Genomic DNA, 17,600 nt, shown 5'->3' with positions numbered 1-17,600 from the left:
CTCTTCATGCATGCTCAAATCTTCCTCTGCAGCTTTTCTGAGGGGGAGACTTGTTTACTCAATTGGACCTATCGGGAGGGGGGGGGGACCCTGCTGGGTTAACCCGCCAGTTAAGAGCCTGGGGGCTATAATGGAAACAACATTACTGCTAGACAAAGAAGTTAATTAAGCCTCAAAAATGCTTTTTACCCAATTAGCTTAGCCTGGAAGATGCCTTCTACCTGGACTTGCCCTATCTGGTCACCTGAATCCATGCCATGGTAGCAAGGAGACTAAACTACTGTAACATACCCTCACCCTCCTGGCTTTCCACAAACCATGCAAAACTGAATTATTCAAAAAGGCCTTTTTCTTAGCTAAGAGGGTGCTATCGTAGGAAAGGGATCCCAGATGTTTTGCTAATGAGTTGGAAACCATAGATTTCACCAATATGTTGCCTTACATATTATCTGTTGCTTTAAATATGTACTCCCAGGGCTCATTTCAAGGGGGAACGCAGGAACGCAGTTCCGGCAGTTCCCCAAAGAGGTCACATGTCAGGTGGCCCCGCCCACCTGACTCTCAGCCATTTTGGACCTGTTTCAGCCTGGATTGGGGCTGAAACGGCCCAGATTGGGCCTCTGCCAGGTGGTGGATCACTCTCCCACTCAGCAGCGGCCTGATCCTGACCATTTTGGGACCCTTTTTTGGCCATATTTCAGCCCCCTTTTACCATATTTCAGCCCCCTTTATTTACCATTTTGGGCTCAATTTCAGCCCTGAATGGCCAGGATTGGGTCCAAAACAGCCAGGATAGGTGATGTCAGGGGGTGTGGCATATGCAATCAGTTATGCCAATGACACACTTCCGGTAATGTCAAGGGGCGTGGCATATGCTAATGAGTTGTGCTAATGAGTTCCTCCAGCTCTTTTTCTACGAAATGACCCCTGTGTACTCCTGTGCTTTATGTTGTTCAGTGTAAGTCCTAGAACTGATTATGTTCTGTTTAAGCAATTCCTCAACCCCATACTGGATCCTTGCTGATACTATAACTTTGTAAACTTATTCTTTTACCCCATGACATTGTTTATGGAAATATTCTTGAAACTGTATTCATTTACCCTATGACATTGTTTATGGAAATGTTATTGACACTGTATGGAAATGCCTGCCCTTGTCCTTGCCACTGATTGTACTAATCTCACACTACGTAATCCGCCTTGAGTCTCAGTGAGAAAGGCAGAATATAAATGACATAAATAAAATAAAATAAAAATAAAATAAATCTCTCTACAAATCAACTAAAATATTTACAAAAGTGTATTGTCGAAGGCTTTCACGGCCGGAGAATGATGGTTGTTGTGGGTTTTCCGGGCTGTATTGCCGTGGTCTTGGCATTGTAGTTCCTGACGTTTCGCCAGCAGCTGTGGCTGGCATCTTCAGAGGTGTGGCACCAAAAGACAGAGATCTCTCAGTGTCACAGTGTGGAAAAGATGTTGGTAGGTCATTTATATCTACTCAGGAGGGGTGGGGTTGGGCTGAGTCATCCTGTAAGATGTATTGTCGGAGGCTTTCATGGCCGGAGAACGATGGTTGTTGTGGGTTTTCCGGGCTGTATTGCCCTGGTCTTGGCATTGTAGTTCCTGACGTTTCGCCAGCAGCTGTGGCTGGCATCTTCAGAGGTGTAGCACCAAAAGACAGTGGTAACACTGAGAGATCTCTGTCTTTTGGTGCTACACCTCTGAAGATGCCAGCCACAGCTGCTGGCGAAACGTCAGGAACTACAATGCCAAGACCACGGCAATACAGCCCGGAAAACCCACAACAACCATTTACAAAAGTATTTGTAGATATTTAACTTTATTGCTTTAAATGAATGCAGCCAAAAGGGTGGTTAGGATTTCTTTAAAAGTGCATAATGAATCAAATTCCAGAAACGCTATAAGCTCTCTCTCTCGAGACCTGCTCAAGATTACGCAACGTAACATTGAAAATATTGCACTTATTATGGATGAGTCTGACCCATAAAATTTTGGCCTGGCATCTAGATTCGAAGAAAATTTGTCAAAACCTGGGCTAATCAGCAACTAAATTTCAGTCGCAGAGGATGTCTTGCAGTCTGTCTCCTGAGAAGGAAAGGACCATGTCTTCAGATGGCAAGTTGAATGGGGCAACGGAAAGAACTCTGAGCCTTGCTACAGTCTGAAAGGAAATAGTGATTTACAGCTAATTAAAAAATAGATTTAAATGCTGTCTGAAATCATCATGTCCACCTTACATTCAACAAATATGAGACAACAATAAATAAAAACTGGGATAAAAGTCACAGTATAAAAGGGACCTCAATATAGACAGCTTCATATGTTCCTGAATGTGATTCCCATGATGCCCCATCAACTACCAATGTAAGTCTTGAGAATCAACCGCCTCTCCATTTGGCTTAAGCAAAATAACATTTTGTTGTTTAAATTGAAAGGTTTCCCATGATTTAGGAACATTCAGAGTGGAGCCAGTTTCACCAGTTCTGGCTATATCAGTGGTTAGAACTGTATGTCTTAAAGAAAGTGCAAGTGGATATGGATTATACTTTTTTAATGAAAACTAAGATTCAGGAAGGTGTACTCCTTCACATTCCTCTACTGTGAAATCATGGAATTCAAAAAGAATCATGTGTTTTAGAAGTCCCATTCTGAATTCTGATTGACACCTGGCATCCTTAAAGCCAGTCTAGCAGTATCTGTAAAAGATATTCAAGAGCTGACTCCATCCTTTTAATATTATATCACCTGGTTTGCTCATCTAATCACTAATCCTAGCAGGATTATTTTACTGTCTCATTAAACAAAAGTACTATAGGAGAGTTATTTGAGAGTTCTGCAGCCTTTTCAACCGTAAGTATAATTAGTTAAGCAGAGTTCTGCTATAGAGTTCCAGGTAGCTACTCCACATTTAATTTTGCAGGCTACTAATCTTGTGTTACTTAAAAACCACATTACCTAAATGATGTGGAAATTAGTCTCACATGGATTCAAAAGACTCCCGTGAGTGCACTGTAAGAAGCCTCCTGAGATGAGCAGCATTGCCACTCGTGGTCCTTCAAGTATGTGGTTCACGCACCAAAGAGGCTTTAAAGGGCAGAACCTGCACCTTGAATTGAACCCAGAAGATACTGGCAACCATGAATATAAACAACACTCTGCATTTTAAAGCAGCTGATGCTTCCTAGTTGTCTCCAATGGCATTCCCATATAGGATGTGTTATATTAGTCTAGTTTAGCAGTTACAGAAGCACGAATTATTGTAGCCAGGTCATTTGAGTCCAGAAGGGAAGATAGTTTACAAATAATAGGAATACAAGGAAATAATATTAGCAAGAAATGTCAATGCCATACAAGTGTTCAGGTCATATGAGTTTTCATGAGACTTAAGTTTTCCTTCCTGTTTCTGGTCTGGGCTATTATTTACAGAAGTTTCCAAATACTTTCTGCAATAGATCTGTGTTTTCCCATACTTTTACCACAGAGTTTCATTGGGAGAATCGCAATTCCTAGAACACTGCCGGGTTGTACCTAGGAGCAGCACAGGAATGACAGTGGCATCACTGACACCCCATGTCCCCCCATGTCCCCATCCCCCAACCCTCCTGCTGGTTGCCAGGCTCAGCCTGCCAGCCTTAGTTCCATCACAGAAAACATTTCCTTTCACAACAACCTCATTTTTTTTCTTCTTCACATCAACCTTAGGTTGGTTTCTCAGTCTGCATTTGGGACTCGGATATCCTTAACCTGCTTTCCACAGTATCATACTAGTTTGGTAAATATTTCAAGAGCAAAGTATTTAAATAATGTAGTTTCATCAGTCTTTCTGAAGAGTTTGAAAGGACTGAAAGTAAGTAAGTCTCTTATAGTTTCCTTTGTGAATACTTCGAGAACCTTTGTGAAATACTTTCTCCCTGCCAGAGCTTTTAGAAATCTCCTGGTTTGTCTGTAGAGCCTGGTAACATCTGGGATATTTGGCTCTGAACTGTTAATTTACCTGGTGAACTAAACTCTTGTTTTAAAAAGAGTTGGGGGATTTAACTTGATTTCTTCTAGAGGCACTCAAGTGGAGTGTTAGCAGAGTGCATAGAAGCAACTTTGAACTGCTTACCTCTTCTCTCAGGAACATTGCATTGCTGGGATTTGAGAAAATATTTTGTGACAACTAATGGTCTGGCTTCTTTATTACCATTCTCTTTATGACCCTTTAAAATAAATTGATTCTTGTAACCTAATACATTGGTTTTTAAACCACTGAGAGCATATTTTATTTTTTAAAAAATCGGTAGATTCTAGCCAAACCTAAAGAAGTACTTCTTTACACAGCACAATTCACTGCCACAAAAGGTAGTGTCACCATTATCTAAGGCACAGTCCCCTCTGACCTGTTTCCTGGCACTGACCAAGTGTTTTTAGAAAGTGGGTGGAGCTTTTGCCCAGCAGAGTTTCCGATTGGACATTGGATCTAATTGGCTAGGCAAATATTTTTAAAGTTTTATTTTTCATTATTTTGGGGTGTCAGAATTCCAAAGGAGTCTTTGGGCTCAAAACAGTTGGGGACCCCCAATCTAAGGTTAGGGCTACATGTGAAGGAGAATGAAGAAGAGGTGGCAAAAGGGGCTGAGCCCATTTTGGGTCTCGAAAAACTCAATCCTTCACAGGCTGTGTTAATTTTCCACTTGCAGGGAATTATCAAACTGAGCAAAGAAACCTTGAGAAATGTTTTCTATCTCCTGCAGATGGAAATACATTCAATTCTCTTTCAGGACTCTGCCACCTCATTACCACTTTATTCTGCTATACATGTAGACCAGACCTAAGTGTTAAAGGGGAATTAAACAAATGCCTGGAGGACAAACAAATTGTTGGTTATGAACCATGACAACTAGATAGAATCTCTGTGTTCAACATACCTCTGAAAACTAATAAATGGGGGACAGTACCTGGGTGGGGGGAGGTGTTGTGCTCTGGTTTCTATATCCGACTAATAGACATTCTAGAAGCATATGTTAGTGCACCCAGGAAGAGAGTTTGCTGGACAACATGGGTATTTGATCTGATGTATCAGGGCATTCTGTGATCTTACAAAGTATACTCTGAAAGACACTTTGAAGAAAATTGTTCTAGCAATCAATACAAAGATTTCTTAAGACTGAGATGGACTTGCCTGTTTCCCACTGGGGCAGGGGATCCTGCCCCGGTTCCCCTTTCCCACTGCTGCTCCTGCAATGAGCAGGAGAAACATAATGTTAAAAAAATCACCACAGGGCAACAACATGACATCATCTGGTTTCTCCAGAAGTGACATCACACTGTTGCCCAACAGCACCCCCCATGACCTCCTAGACTCTCACTGGTTGCCAGCCACTGGTTGGCAACCCCAGACTGAGATCAGAGTGGGGAAAGGGTCATAGTCATGCTATTTATTATATGGAGAATAATTTTAGTTGTTGCATTCTTAATGGATGTGAATGGTCCTGTGAACAGCTGTTGCCTTGTTGCAGAGGTGGAGTCTGAGTAAGGACTTGGCAAGGGCGTGTGTAGGTGAGCGAAAAAGAGAGCGTGTAATGGCAAGTTTGATTGGACAGCGACTGGGAGAGCTTAGGCTAGAGTTTCTACCTGGAGTTAACTGTAAGGAGGTGTGGACAAGCCAGTTTCTGGGGATCTGCTGCTTCTTAAAGAAGGGTCTGCATGATTCTTCTATACTTTACTTGTAAATAAAGCAAATATTACACAGGCATAGTAATTTTCTAGTGCTTTTCATCCTAAGAAATCTAAACACTGTAGTTGTTTGAAGCCTGATGATGGTTCTGTGTGCCTGGAGTTCCACAGTTCTCTACCCCCAATCCAGAACTCTGCCCACTGCCTGGATTGCTTTAGAATGGGTACTTCCAGTTTAGGACCTATAATTAACCCAAAGAAAACCTCCTTTCAGTAGTCTTCATATTTTATTTTAACTGTGGAGTTCTGATTCAGGAAGAACATCTCTCATGATTCATGAAGAACATGCAAACTAATAAATTATTCCCCATTTTTCTTTATGCACATCCACAGTGATGTCTCCCAGACTGGTATTGTTACCCTGCCAGCAACAGGGCTTGAAAACCTTAAAGAACTGATGGCACAAAACACATGGTCACTGAAGAAATTCCCTCCCATGAAAGCTTTTCCTTATCTTATTCGAGCGAAACTGTCGTACCCAAGCCACTGTTGTGGGTTCAAGAACTGGAAAAAAGCCAAAGGGTAAGTCTTAATTTAGATTAAATGGAAAATACTACCATTTTAATCTTATTAAGTGATTTAAGTGCAATCCTAAACATAATTGCACCCTTTTCAATAAAACTCAGTGGATTTAGAAGAGTGTAACTTTGTTTAGGATTGTACTTATAAAGGTAGAAAGGGGTTAATTTTTAAAAAGAGCTTTCCAGTTAAACTGGTAATGTCATATTATCATTTGAAAAGGACTAGAGTTGTAGCTTAGAGACAGAACCTGAATTCTTCAAATTTCAAATAAATCCTTTGGTTACTGAAGGACCGTGGCTGTGTTAGAGCACATATTTTGCATGCAGAAGGTCCCGGGTTCAATCTTTGGCCATTCTCTGTTAAATATCACATAGTAGGTATTGGGAAAGACCCCTTTCAGCCTGATATTCTGGAGAGCTGCTGCCAGTGTGAGTAGACAATACTGAACTAAATGGACAATGGTCTGGAGGTAGCTTCATATGATGAATATATTTTTTGAAGACACACTCTGTATCCTACTAGTAATTCTGTGTTCTTTCAGCATTCTTGAATTCCTGTTCTGCAACCAAACTAACAATCCCAACTTGCGCAAGAGAAGGTCTGCCAGTGCCTCCAGGGTCCCTTTTTACCAAGATTACACAGAAGATGATTCAGATCATACTGACGATGCATACGACGAGAACATGAAATTTAGAGATTTTCATGGAAATCCTCAATATTATGTCTTTTTTGAAGAGCAGGATTATAGAGGGGTTGGGTTTGGCGAAGAGCTCAAGAACCTTCAAGAGGAGAACACCCCGGCATTCGACAACCATTATGATTACTTTATCTGTGGAGGGAGTGATGATATAGTGTGCACCCCGGAACCTGATGAATTCAATCCCTGTGAAGATATAATGGGATACAGATTTCTAAGGATTGTGGTGTGGTTTGTGAACTTGTTAGCAATTTTCGGCAATGCTTTTGTTCTCTTTATTCTTCTCACCAGCCATTACAAGCTGACAGTCCCTCGCTTCCTAATGTGCAACTTGGCCTTTGCTGATTTCTGCATGGGATTATACCTTCTCCTGATTGCTTCTGTGGATCTTTACACTAAGTCAGAGTACTACAACCACGCCATTGATTGGCAAACTGGGTCAGGTTGTAATACTGCCGGCTTCTTCACTGTCTTTGCTAGTGAGCTGTCCGTTTTCACCTTGACTGCCATCACCTTGGAGCGCTGGTACGCCATCACCTTTGCCATGCGGTTGGACAAGAAAATTCGTCTCTGGCATGCTTCTATAACGATGTTGGGTGGTTGGCTGATATGTTTCCTTCTGGCCCTTCTACCGTTGCTTGGAGTCAGCAGTTATGGAAAAGTCAGCATCTGTCTTCCCATGGATACTGAAACACCTTTGGATCAAGCCTACATTGTAATTGTTTTAGTACTGAACATCATTGCTTTTATCATTATTTGTGCCTGTTATATAAAAATCTATATCACAGTGAGGAATCCACAGTACAAGTCAGGGGACAAGGATACCATAATTGCCAAAAGGATGGCTGTGTTAGTATTTACGGACTTCCTATGCATGGCTCCAATCTCATTCTATGCGTTGTCTGCTATCATGAACAAGCCCTTAATAACTGTGAGCAATTCAAAAATCCTGCTGGTTCTTTTCTATCCACTCAACTCCTGTGCTAACCCATTCCTTTATGCTATCTTCACCAAAGCATTCAGAAGAGATGTTTTCATCTTGCTCAGCAAGTTCGGATTATGTGAGCATCAGGCTCAACTCTACCGGGGCCAGACAGTCTCTCCCAAGAACAACAGTAGCTCTTACAGCCAGAAGGGCAGTCGAGGGATGGGTCAGAATCTCACAAACCTACAACAGTGTCATCCCAGCTTGTCTGAAAACTGCCACCTAGCAGTGATGCTACATTCTCAAGGAACCATGGAAGACAGTAAGCTCACTGTGTTATAGCTCTTAAAGATTAAACCACAGGCCATCAGTAGAGACTTGGGTGAGTGAGAATGATAGGTTGGGGACACAAGTTTCTTGCTGCTTCAATGGTTTTGCAGATATTTTGATGTGATTTGGTTTCTCACGAACCATGTGCATGAGTTGGATCTTGTACAAAAGTCCGTTCCACTTACGATACTGGAAGTGTATATGACAGCATGGTAGAAAGAATATCTGTGGTCCATGCACAGTTGATTGTACCACCTCATGCTCGAGGTTGCCTCGAATATGTGTTTGTGTGTCTGTGTGAGCACAAACAAAAAAGCACACTTCCCTCCCACTGCTCCATTCAGGTCATGGGGGAGTAAGACTAGGTACTTTCCTTCCTGCTCACCCTTTGTCTCACACTTCTGGCTGATACAAAGCAGAAAAGCATAAAAATAAAAAACTGGACCATGAACCTATTAAAAGATATATATATCTTGGCAGAGTATATCAGTTGCAGAGAGAACGTGATGGGTGTCTGGAGCTTGCTGGCTGGTGTGAGAGAAAAAACTTACACTTAGCTTAGATAAGGAATAAGAGTTCTTTTATAGGAACTCCATACTCTGGTAGGAAAGAGAGAGAGATTCTTACCTGCCTATCTAGTCTAAGGATGGGCATGGATTGCAGGACAAGTCCTGCATCCGTGGTGCAAGATGGAGAGAAGAGAGAGTTGTGTGACAAAGAGAGGAAGAGAAGGATGTCACGAGGAGGAAGTCCTGAGATTAGCAGTCTACATGTCCAAGGATAGTTCAGGGCAGTAAGGAATAAACACATACCCTGACCTTTCTAACTTCCTGGTTTGTCCCCCTCTAAAACCTGAGGAAAGGGACGGCATTAAATCCTCCTCTTCTAACACACCCTCTCGCTGTCACTTGTATCAGTCTGTCAGGTTTCTCTTGTCTCATAGAGTCTGAAAGGGAACTCTTGATTGTGGCTTGGTTAGGGCATCAGCAATCATCTCTGTGAATGGACAGCAGATCATCTTAGCAATATCTTTCTGTAGTGGTTCTTTCATGAGGTGGTACTTGGGGTCAGTGTGTCTAGTACACTGGTCTATGTTTTCTCTCTGTGAGAGTTTGATACAGCTTTGGTTGTATTCATAGATTTTTATGGGTAGTGGAATCTCTATTCCAAAATCTTCTAGTAGTTGCTGGAGCCATGTTATTTCTTGACAATATATTCCAGCTGAGACACATTCAGCTTCTGTTGAAGACTGGGCAATTCTTTCTTGCATCTCACTTGACCAACTTATCATTTCACCTCCATAGATGAAAGTATGTCCACTGGTAGATAATCCAGTTTTCAAGTCTTCTTCATAGTTAGCATCTGTGTACACAATTATTTCAGGTTGTTGTTGGCTGGTAGCTTAAGCTTGAAATGTGCTGTACCTTTCAGGTATCTGACAAGTCTCTTGACTGCATACCAGTCTTTGAAGGTTGGAACTGAAATTCTGCATAGTAGACCCACTGCAGCACTTATGTTGGGTCTTGTCAGTGTACTGATGTAGAGTAGCTTGCCTATAGCAGCACAATATTTGTCGTCTGTTGTTAGCCTTTCAGTGTTGTCTAGTTCCTTTACATAGCTTAGTTCCATAGGAGTAGCAACTAGGGGAGTGCACCCCCCCCCCCACCAAAATTTGAGTTTCCTGCTTTGGGTTTACCTGAAGCAGGGGGAAAATCCAGAATTACTAGAATCCCGAAGTGGGAAGCTGCTTTGGGATTCTGGTATTTAGCTTGCTTTGGTATTTAGCTCACTCTGGTAAGATTCAGAGCATACTGAAGTGAAGGGGAGCAAATCCTCCCACCCCTACCCCCACACCACTTACCTGGCCAGCAGGGAGAGGAGAGGCCAATCAGCTGAGAGACGGGGAGGCACGGAGCCGGCTCCTGCGGGGCCTGCGCCATGTCCTCCACTGCCTTAGAGGCCATCTGGGTGGTGAGGAAGCCCAGAGCCAGCTCCTGTGGGCCCCCACAGCCTCCTCCGCTGCCTTAGCAGCCAGCTGGACAGCAGGGAGGACCGGAGCCAGCTCCTATGGGGTCCCCACTGCCTCCTCTGCCGCAGTGGTCAACTGGATGGTGGGAAGCTCGGAGCCGGCTCCTGGGGGGTGCCCTGCTGCCTCCTCCACCACTGCAGCAGCCAGCTGGGCAGTGGGGAAGGCCCAGATCAGCTGCTTGGGGGGGAGCTCCCCACCAAACAACTGATCCACGGGTTTAAATGCCCCTTTCTGAGCTGCTTCGCAGCGGCATATAAAGGATTATTTAAATCCCCTGACCCGAAGCTCCCAAAGCAATACGAATCATTGTGAATCGGGTCCAATTTGAGTAGTTTATCCGAATCCGAACCCCAAATCTCACAGCCCTAGTAGCAATTTCCGTATTCATGAAGGATATAAGGTCCTTTACCTTTTGCTCTTTGTTGATAAGGAAATTTCTGTCTTCTCTATATAGTTGCATGCCTAGGTGGTATGTAATGTTCCCTAGCTGCTTGATTTCAACATATTTGCTCAGGTGTAGCACAACTTCTTTGCTGTCATTTGGCTTTTCAGATGCTAGAATGAAATAATCAACATAAATCAGTATATAAGGCCATTTGCCATTTTTTCTTCTTGGTATATTGACAGTGATCATTTTAATTTCTCTTGAATCATGTTTGGATGAGTAAATCATGCAGTTTTAAATTCCAAACTCAAGAAGCTTGTTTGAGTCCATAGATGCATTTCTATAGTTTGTTTGCAAAGTGTTCTTGTCCTGGTTTCTCAAATCCAGAAGGCTGTTGCATGTAAATACCCTCTTCTAGATCTCCATGCAGAAATGCTGTCTTTAGATCAAGATTTTCCACATGCATGCTTTTGCTTACAGCAAAGCTTAGTAGTGTTCTTACTATAATGTGTCCCACAACAGGTGCAGAAGTTTAATAAAAATCTTATCTGTATTCCTAGGAGAATTCTTTAGCAACTAGTCTTGCTTAGTATCTCTGGACTGAGCTGTGTTCATCATGCTTAACCTTGAAAGCCCATTTGCACCCCAGTGCCGTCCTCTTCCAAGGTAGCGTTGTGAGTGACCATGTCTTGTTCTTGTATACGGCTTCAGTTTCTTCTTGTGCAGCTTATTTCCATTTCTCTGCTTCTTCTGGTGGTAACTCAGATAATTCATCTCATGAAGTAGGTTTGGGTATATCTGTCATTGTTGCAAAGTAAGACAGACATGGAGCTGGAGTACCTTTGGTTGAATGTGTTGATCATCTTAGTTCCATCTCTGCACTCTGCACCTCTGGTTGGTCAGGTGTTTCTGATGGTGAAGCACTTGGTACTATATCTGCACTTGGTATAGCAGTGATGTGTACTAGAAATTCTTCTGGTTCTTCCTTTGGATCAGGATATGTTATTTGGCTGTTCTCTTCAGTGTTGGCCCCCTTTACAGGTGTAGCCTTTTCACTTTCATCTAAGTATACAGCTCTTTTCACAATAGTTCTTTTGGTGTGTGGTTCATAGTTCCTGTATCCTTTGCTTTTGCTGAGTATCCAACCAGAACTCTTTGTGAAGCTCTGTCATCTAGTTTGTATCTCTTTTCCTTTGGAATGCAGGAGTAGACTTTGCCTCCAAAGACTCTTAGGTGTTTCACACTTAGAACACAGCCGTGCCAAAGTTCAAATGGTATGGCTTCAGTAGCTTTTGTTGGCAGCCTGTTTTGTGTATGTGTGGCATCCATGATGGCTTCTCCCTAAACCTGATTTGGTAATTGGGCATCACTCAACATGCATCTCACCATGTCTTGCAGTGTTCTGTTCTTTCTTTCTGCTGTTCCATTTTGTTCTGGAGTATAGGCCACTGTGGTCTGGTGTTCTATGCCTTCCTCTCTCAGGAATTGCTGTATGGTGTTGGACATGTATTCTGCACCATTGTCTGAATGCAGGATCTGTGGTTTCCTTCCAAATTTATTCTGGACTATAGCTACAAAGTCTTTAAGATGATCCATCATCTGAGATTTCTCACTGAGAAGATATAATACTGTGTATCTTGAAAAATCATCTAGGAATGTGACAAAAGTACTTATTGCTATCCCAGATACTGTTGGTAGAGGGCCACAGATATCTGAACGGATTAATTCAAGTGGCTTCTTTGTTTTTGTTCACTGTGCTTCGGAAAAGGAGGGTCAGTTGCTTTGGAAGTAATGCAGCATTCATGTCTTTGAGTTAGTTACATCACAATGTTCTAGATCAATCCCATTAACTAGGCCTTTTTGCATTTGCAGAATACATTCATAACTGGCATGAGCTAGTCTTTTGTGCCATAAATGCAAGCAGTGTTTGTATGCACATGACTTAGTAAGGTTTTCTTGCTCTTGAGTAGGCCCCAAATTGCTGTTATTGTCTCCTTCCACATTATAGAGACCTTTGCTTAGTGTGGCCATTGCATGCATAACCCCATCCAGGCATTTAATTCATAGCCTTCCATATCCAGTTTTGATTGAGATATTAAATTTGATTTGAAGTCAGGTGCATAAAGCATATCCTTTAAGAGGAGTTCATGTGTTCCTCCATCTAGTAATTTGCAGTTTAACACAACAGTTCCTGTTGTCTGCTGTCTTTTCCTTCAGCAGTTTGTACAGTTGTTAAAGCAATATCTTTCAATTCAGTAAACATTAGAAACAAAATGAGAGGTTGCTGCAGAGTCTAGAATGAACCTGTCACTTCCAAATTCATTGTTCACCACAATATGATGAGAACAATGGGATTTAGACAACTTTCCCTTCTTAAATCTGCTTTCTTCAGAAACGGGCTCTCTCTCTGAAATGCTTTCTCTCTGTCTCTCAGTAGCCCTGCCACTTATAGGCTTACAGTGAGGCTACTTTGAAGGACAAATTCTCACTTCATGTCCTGTTCCTTTGCAAATTAATCAGTGAGTCATGTTTTCCCTGTGTGCCCCATCCTGCCATGCAAATTCCCTTGCTTCTACAGTGTCCCTTGTAAAGTTACACTGCCTGCCTGAAACATGTTCCATGTTCTTTGTCTGAACCCCTTCCTTTCCATCCTGTATGAACTTTATTTGCAAACTCTACAGACAGGTTCTCAATATCTCCTTCTCATAAAAGTTCTGTGTTCAGTTTCTAGAGAAGTTGTATTTCCTGCTTGATTAAATGATGTAATATTGGTTGTCTCTAAATGGCCAATAATGTTAGCAAAACTGCTTGGCAGAGAAATGTAAAGGGTAGATAATTGGTCTTCCTCAGGTCGAGGTTGGTCTGCTACACATAGCAGTTTAAAGACATGCATTTGCTTAGCTAGATGCTTCTCAGAGGGTTCTGCTTCTTTGTATTGGATACCAGCAAGTTGCTGTTTCGATTGACTGAACAGAAGCTAGCCCAATTTCTTATGAAGTGATGCGAGTAAGTCAAATTTTTCTTTACAAGTTTAAACAGTCTGGATCAACGCCATCTGTTACTCATTAAGAGTACTACACAGCAGATAAAATACTTCCGATCCTGCAATTCCCATTAGGGATTTGTGGGAGATGGGGGTTCATGAGTACTTACCTCCAAAATCCCGTGAAGTTGAGGTGAGAGTTCCAGAGACTTTGTCCAAGCTGAATAGTTCCCATTCTTCAGGTGGACCAAAGGATGCCAGTCTCCAGGCTGGAGATTTTTCTCACTCAATCTCTGTGGATTAGAGGGAGCAGAGTTTTGCTGAGAGCTGCTAGCAGAGGTAGCCCCAGCTCCTTTGTTATATATAGCTGCTGTTTCCTATTGTTCTCTAGCCCTCTCTAAATTACATCAGTCAGGGGGCAAATCAACTCACAGACAGAATGTGATGAGTGTTTGGAGCTTGCTGGGTGGTATTAGTGTGAGAGGAAAAATAATAAACTTAAACTTAGGTTTAGAAAAGAAATAAGAGTTCTTTTTATAGGAACTCTATACTCTGATAGGAAAGAGAGAGAACTTCATACCGACCTATCTAGTCTAAGGATAGGCATGGATTGCAGGACAAGTCCTGCATCCATGGTGCAAGATAGAGAGAAGAGAGAGTTATGTGACAAAGAGAGGAAGAAAAGGATGTCAGTCCTGAGATTAGCAATCTACGCATCCAAGGTTAGTTCAGGGCGGTAAGGAATAGACAGATGCCCTGACCTCTCTATCTTTCTAACTTTCTGGTTTGTCTCCCTCTAATACCTGAGGAATGGGTCAGTGTTAAATCCTTCTAACAGAAAGTACATTTGTTTGAACTGCATGTCTCTTTTTAGAAAATGTATGATTTGAAAGATAAAATTAAATTTAATCTTTTAAATAATCCAAATGGGATTTCTCCCAACAGGGAACAGTGGTATCATGACTGTGATGCCCTTCAAATTATTTAAAGACCATCATCCAATTATGATAATTTACACAATGGGTAGAGGTTGCTCATTTGCTGGGGGGAGGGTCACTGGAGTGATAATTTAACACTTGATTAATGTCACCATGAAGAAAGAATAGAAATAGATAAACTTTTTATTCTTGTTTCATAACTACACATTTTTATTCATTAAGTACTTAGCATTATACTAAACACCATATGTGAATTTCCCTGTCCTGCTTTTCATCCCAAAAAGACATGATCCAGCACTAGGGCCGGATCTACGGCTGCCAGCGCTCAGGGCAACTGTAGTCAGGCTCTATGCGAGTGTGCGTGCGCGCGCTCCTAGCGCTGCATGATGACGTCACTCCCGTGACGTCATCACGCTGGGGTGCCCCCCACCCCCGCAGCAAGCCAGCTGTCCCGGCACGCCATGGAGCTCGCGGCAGCGCGAGTGGCGAGTGGCTCGGAGGCTGCCTGCGCCATTCACCTGCCCCACAGGATAAGGGGTGGCCAGCTTGCCACGCACCCCTTATCCTGGGGAAAGGCAAAAGGCAGCACGAGTGGCTCAGAGGCTGCCTGCGCGGTTCACCTGCCCCCCAGGACAAGGGGCGGCCGGCTTGCCGTGTGCTCCTTGTCCTGGGGAAAGGTGAATGGCACGGGCAGCCTCTGAGCCACTCGCGCTGCCTTTTGCCTTTCCCCAGGACAAGGGGTGCGCAGCAAGCCGGCTGCCCCTTGTCCTGGGGAAAGGCGAACGGCGCAGGGCATCCTCCGAGCCACTCACACTGCCTTTTGCCTTTCCCCAGGACAAGGGGCGGCCGGCTTGCCGCACGCCCCTTATCCTGGGGAAAGGCGAGCGGCGCAGGTGGCTGAGAAAGGCCTTTTGCCTTTCCCGCAAGCCAGCCACCCCTTGTCCTGCGGGAAAAGCAAAAGGCAGCGCGGGTGGCTGGGAGGCCGCCCGTGCCGTTCGCCTTTCCCCACGCGTTCTCCCGGGGCTAGCAGCGCTCTCCTTGGGCTGGCAACTGCGCCCGGTGCCCCCTCTTTGGCGGCGCTGGGGGCAGACTACCCCCCCCCCCCCGTTGATCCAGCCCTGCCCAGCACGAAGAGTGGAAAGGAACATACACATGGTCAAAATTCTGGAAGACTATAATGATAGAAATCAGAGAAATCAGGATTATCCTGATTTTGTAGAGCTTACGTATAGGAAAAGGTAGAACTAGAACAAATGGAAAAGCCATAGAAAACATGAGGACACTGAAATCAATGTGGCGCACTTTAAGACTCCATGCTTTCAATGAAAAGGTTAAGGACATTCTAACTGCTTTCTCAATGAAATAAACAGGTTTTTAATTTTGGTTGGATTGCAGACTACATTTTATAATAGTTCTTAAAAGGAGGAATAGAGATGAGAATGCTGTTAAATGAATATGATAGGTTTAGCCCTTTGCTGCCCAATCTGGTGGAAAGGATTATGCTACATTATGGTATCTTAGTTTCTCTTTGTGGTAACTCTTTAACCTTCCAGACATGAGTACTGAATTAACCTCAGAAGTGCTGTTCACAATATCTTCCTAGTTCCTTTGTTTTTTTACATTAAAAAAAACAAGCAGTATAATTCTACATGGGTTAACATGCAGCAGCAAAATAAAGCAGGAGTCCAGAGGAACCGTAGAGACATTTTGTCAGCTACATGAAGTGTACATAAGTGACATATGCGATAAACAGGAGTTTTCCCCTCTTATACAGAGATGTTGGGTATAAAATGAAAGCTACAGTCTATTTTAGTAGAGTGATGCTTTCGTTTCCTTCTTCCCCTTGCTTTTATATACAATATAGAAACAGTTTTGCAGCAACAGTCAAAACAACACTTCAGTTATTTTTAATACTATTGTTAAATAGTTAATATGAATTAGACAACAATAAATTATAACCTTCCTTTCGTTGGAAATTAGCAGAGTTTAAGACAGAGATTGCACATTGGAATTAATGAGACCAGACACACACTCCTGTTTAGCTCTGCAAAAATACTTTACTACATAAAGCAGGGGTGAGGAACATCTGGCCCGCAGGCCATATAAGGCCCGCAAAGTCATTTGGACTCACCCACAGAGAGCGGCGGAATGCAGGCAAATCCCCCCCACCCGATCCCACCCTTCCCCCCTGCTCCCACTTACCTACTTGGCAGGGGGTACACTCCCTGGGGCGCCCCCTCCCCAGAGGGCACGCTTCCACACCGCGAGAGCAGGTGGTGGCAGCAAAAGCAGGCTGCTCTTGCTGTCACCGCCTGCTGTTGCCAGTGCTGCCCACTGCCGCTGCCACTGCCAAGAGTGACCCGCAGCACTGGCAAAAGCAGCCTGTGTTGCCACAGCAAGAGCAAGTGGCAGCAGCAGCGGGGGGGAGGGTACTGCCACTGGCAACAGAGCTGCGGCTGCCACTACCACTGCCACAAGCAGGCTGCAGTGGTGGTGGCAGGAAGAAAGGGGACACAAGCGCCGTTTCTCCCGTGTGTGTGACTTCGCTCCCGGAAGTGATGTCATCACGCACACTGCATGATGACATCATTTCCAGGAGCGCCATCATGCACGCGGGAGAAAGGGCCCTCCCTGCGCGGGACAACATAAAGTTGGCCCTTGGTGGGAAAAAGGTTCCCCACCCCTGACATAAAGGATAAAAATAGGGTTACATTGGATGAAAATAATAAATTGCTAGCTGACTACATCTTGCTAGTAAAAGGTAGTCCTAAGACTTAGGGCACAAGACTGACTGAGAAGAGCAATAAAACTTTAGTATATAGCTTCACTTAATTCCCCCCCCCCAATAAATAGGTTGCCTAATAGAAAATCCTGATTCTACTTCATTAAGACTAGTGACTCCCCTTTCTATGGCGAGAATCCTTATTTGAGGCCTAAGTGGTTATATGCAAATAAGTTTAACTAACTAAATAACACAAACAGCTTAACTCTTTCATGACTGAAATAGAAATGCTTAATCCCAACACCTTTTGCACTCAGTTTTGTATACTTT

At 43.3% G+C, this 17,600-nt stretch overlaps 1 protein-coding gene across 1 annotated transcript in view; it reads left to right on the top strand.

Annotated features, from left to right (window-relative positions):
* The window catches only part of TSHR (thyroid stimulating hormone receptor), a 91,100-nt gene extending 82,875 nt beyond the window's left edge, over positions 1 to 8,225 (top strand). The window contains exons 9-10 of the mRNA XM_054971917.1: positions 6,073 to 6,261; positions 6,803 to 8,225. Coding sequence (XP_054827892.1) covers positions 6,073 to 6,261; positions 6,803 to 8,225 — 1,612 coding nt within the window. The remainder of the gene's footprint in view (positions 1 to 6,072; positions 6,262 to 6,802) is intronic.
* The last annotated feature ends 9,375 nt before the right edge of the window (positions 8,226 to 17,600 follow it).

This window comes from Eublepharis macularius, chromosome 2 (assembly GCF_028583425.1).
Source record: "Eublepharis macularius isolate TG4126 chromosome 2, MPM_Emac_v1.0, whole genome shotgun sequence".
NCBI lineage: Eukaryota > Metazoa > Chordata > Lepidosauria > Squamata > Eublepharidae > Eublepharis > Eublepharis macularius.
The sequence above is the reverse complement of the archived record's forward strand: the minus strand, read 5'-3'. Positions and strand labels throughout refer to the sequence as shown.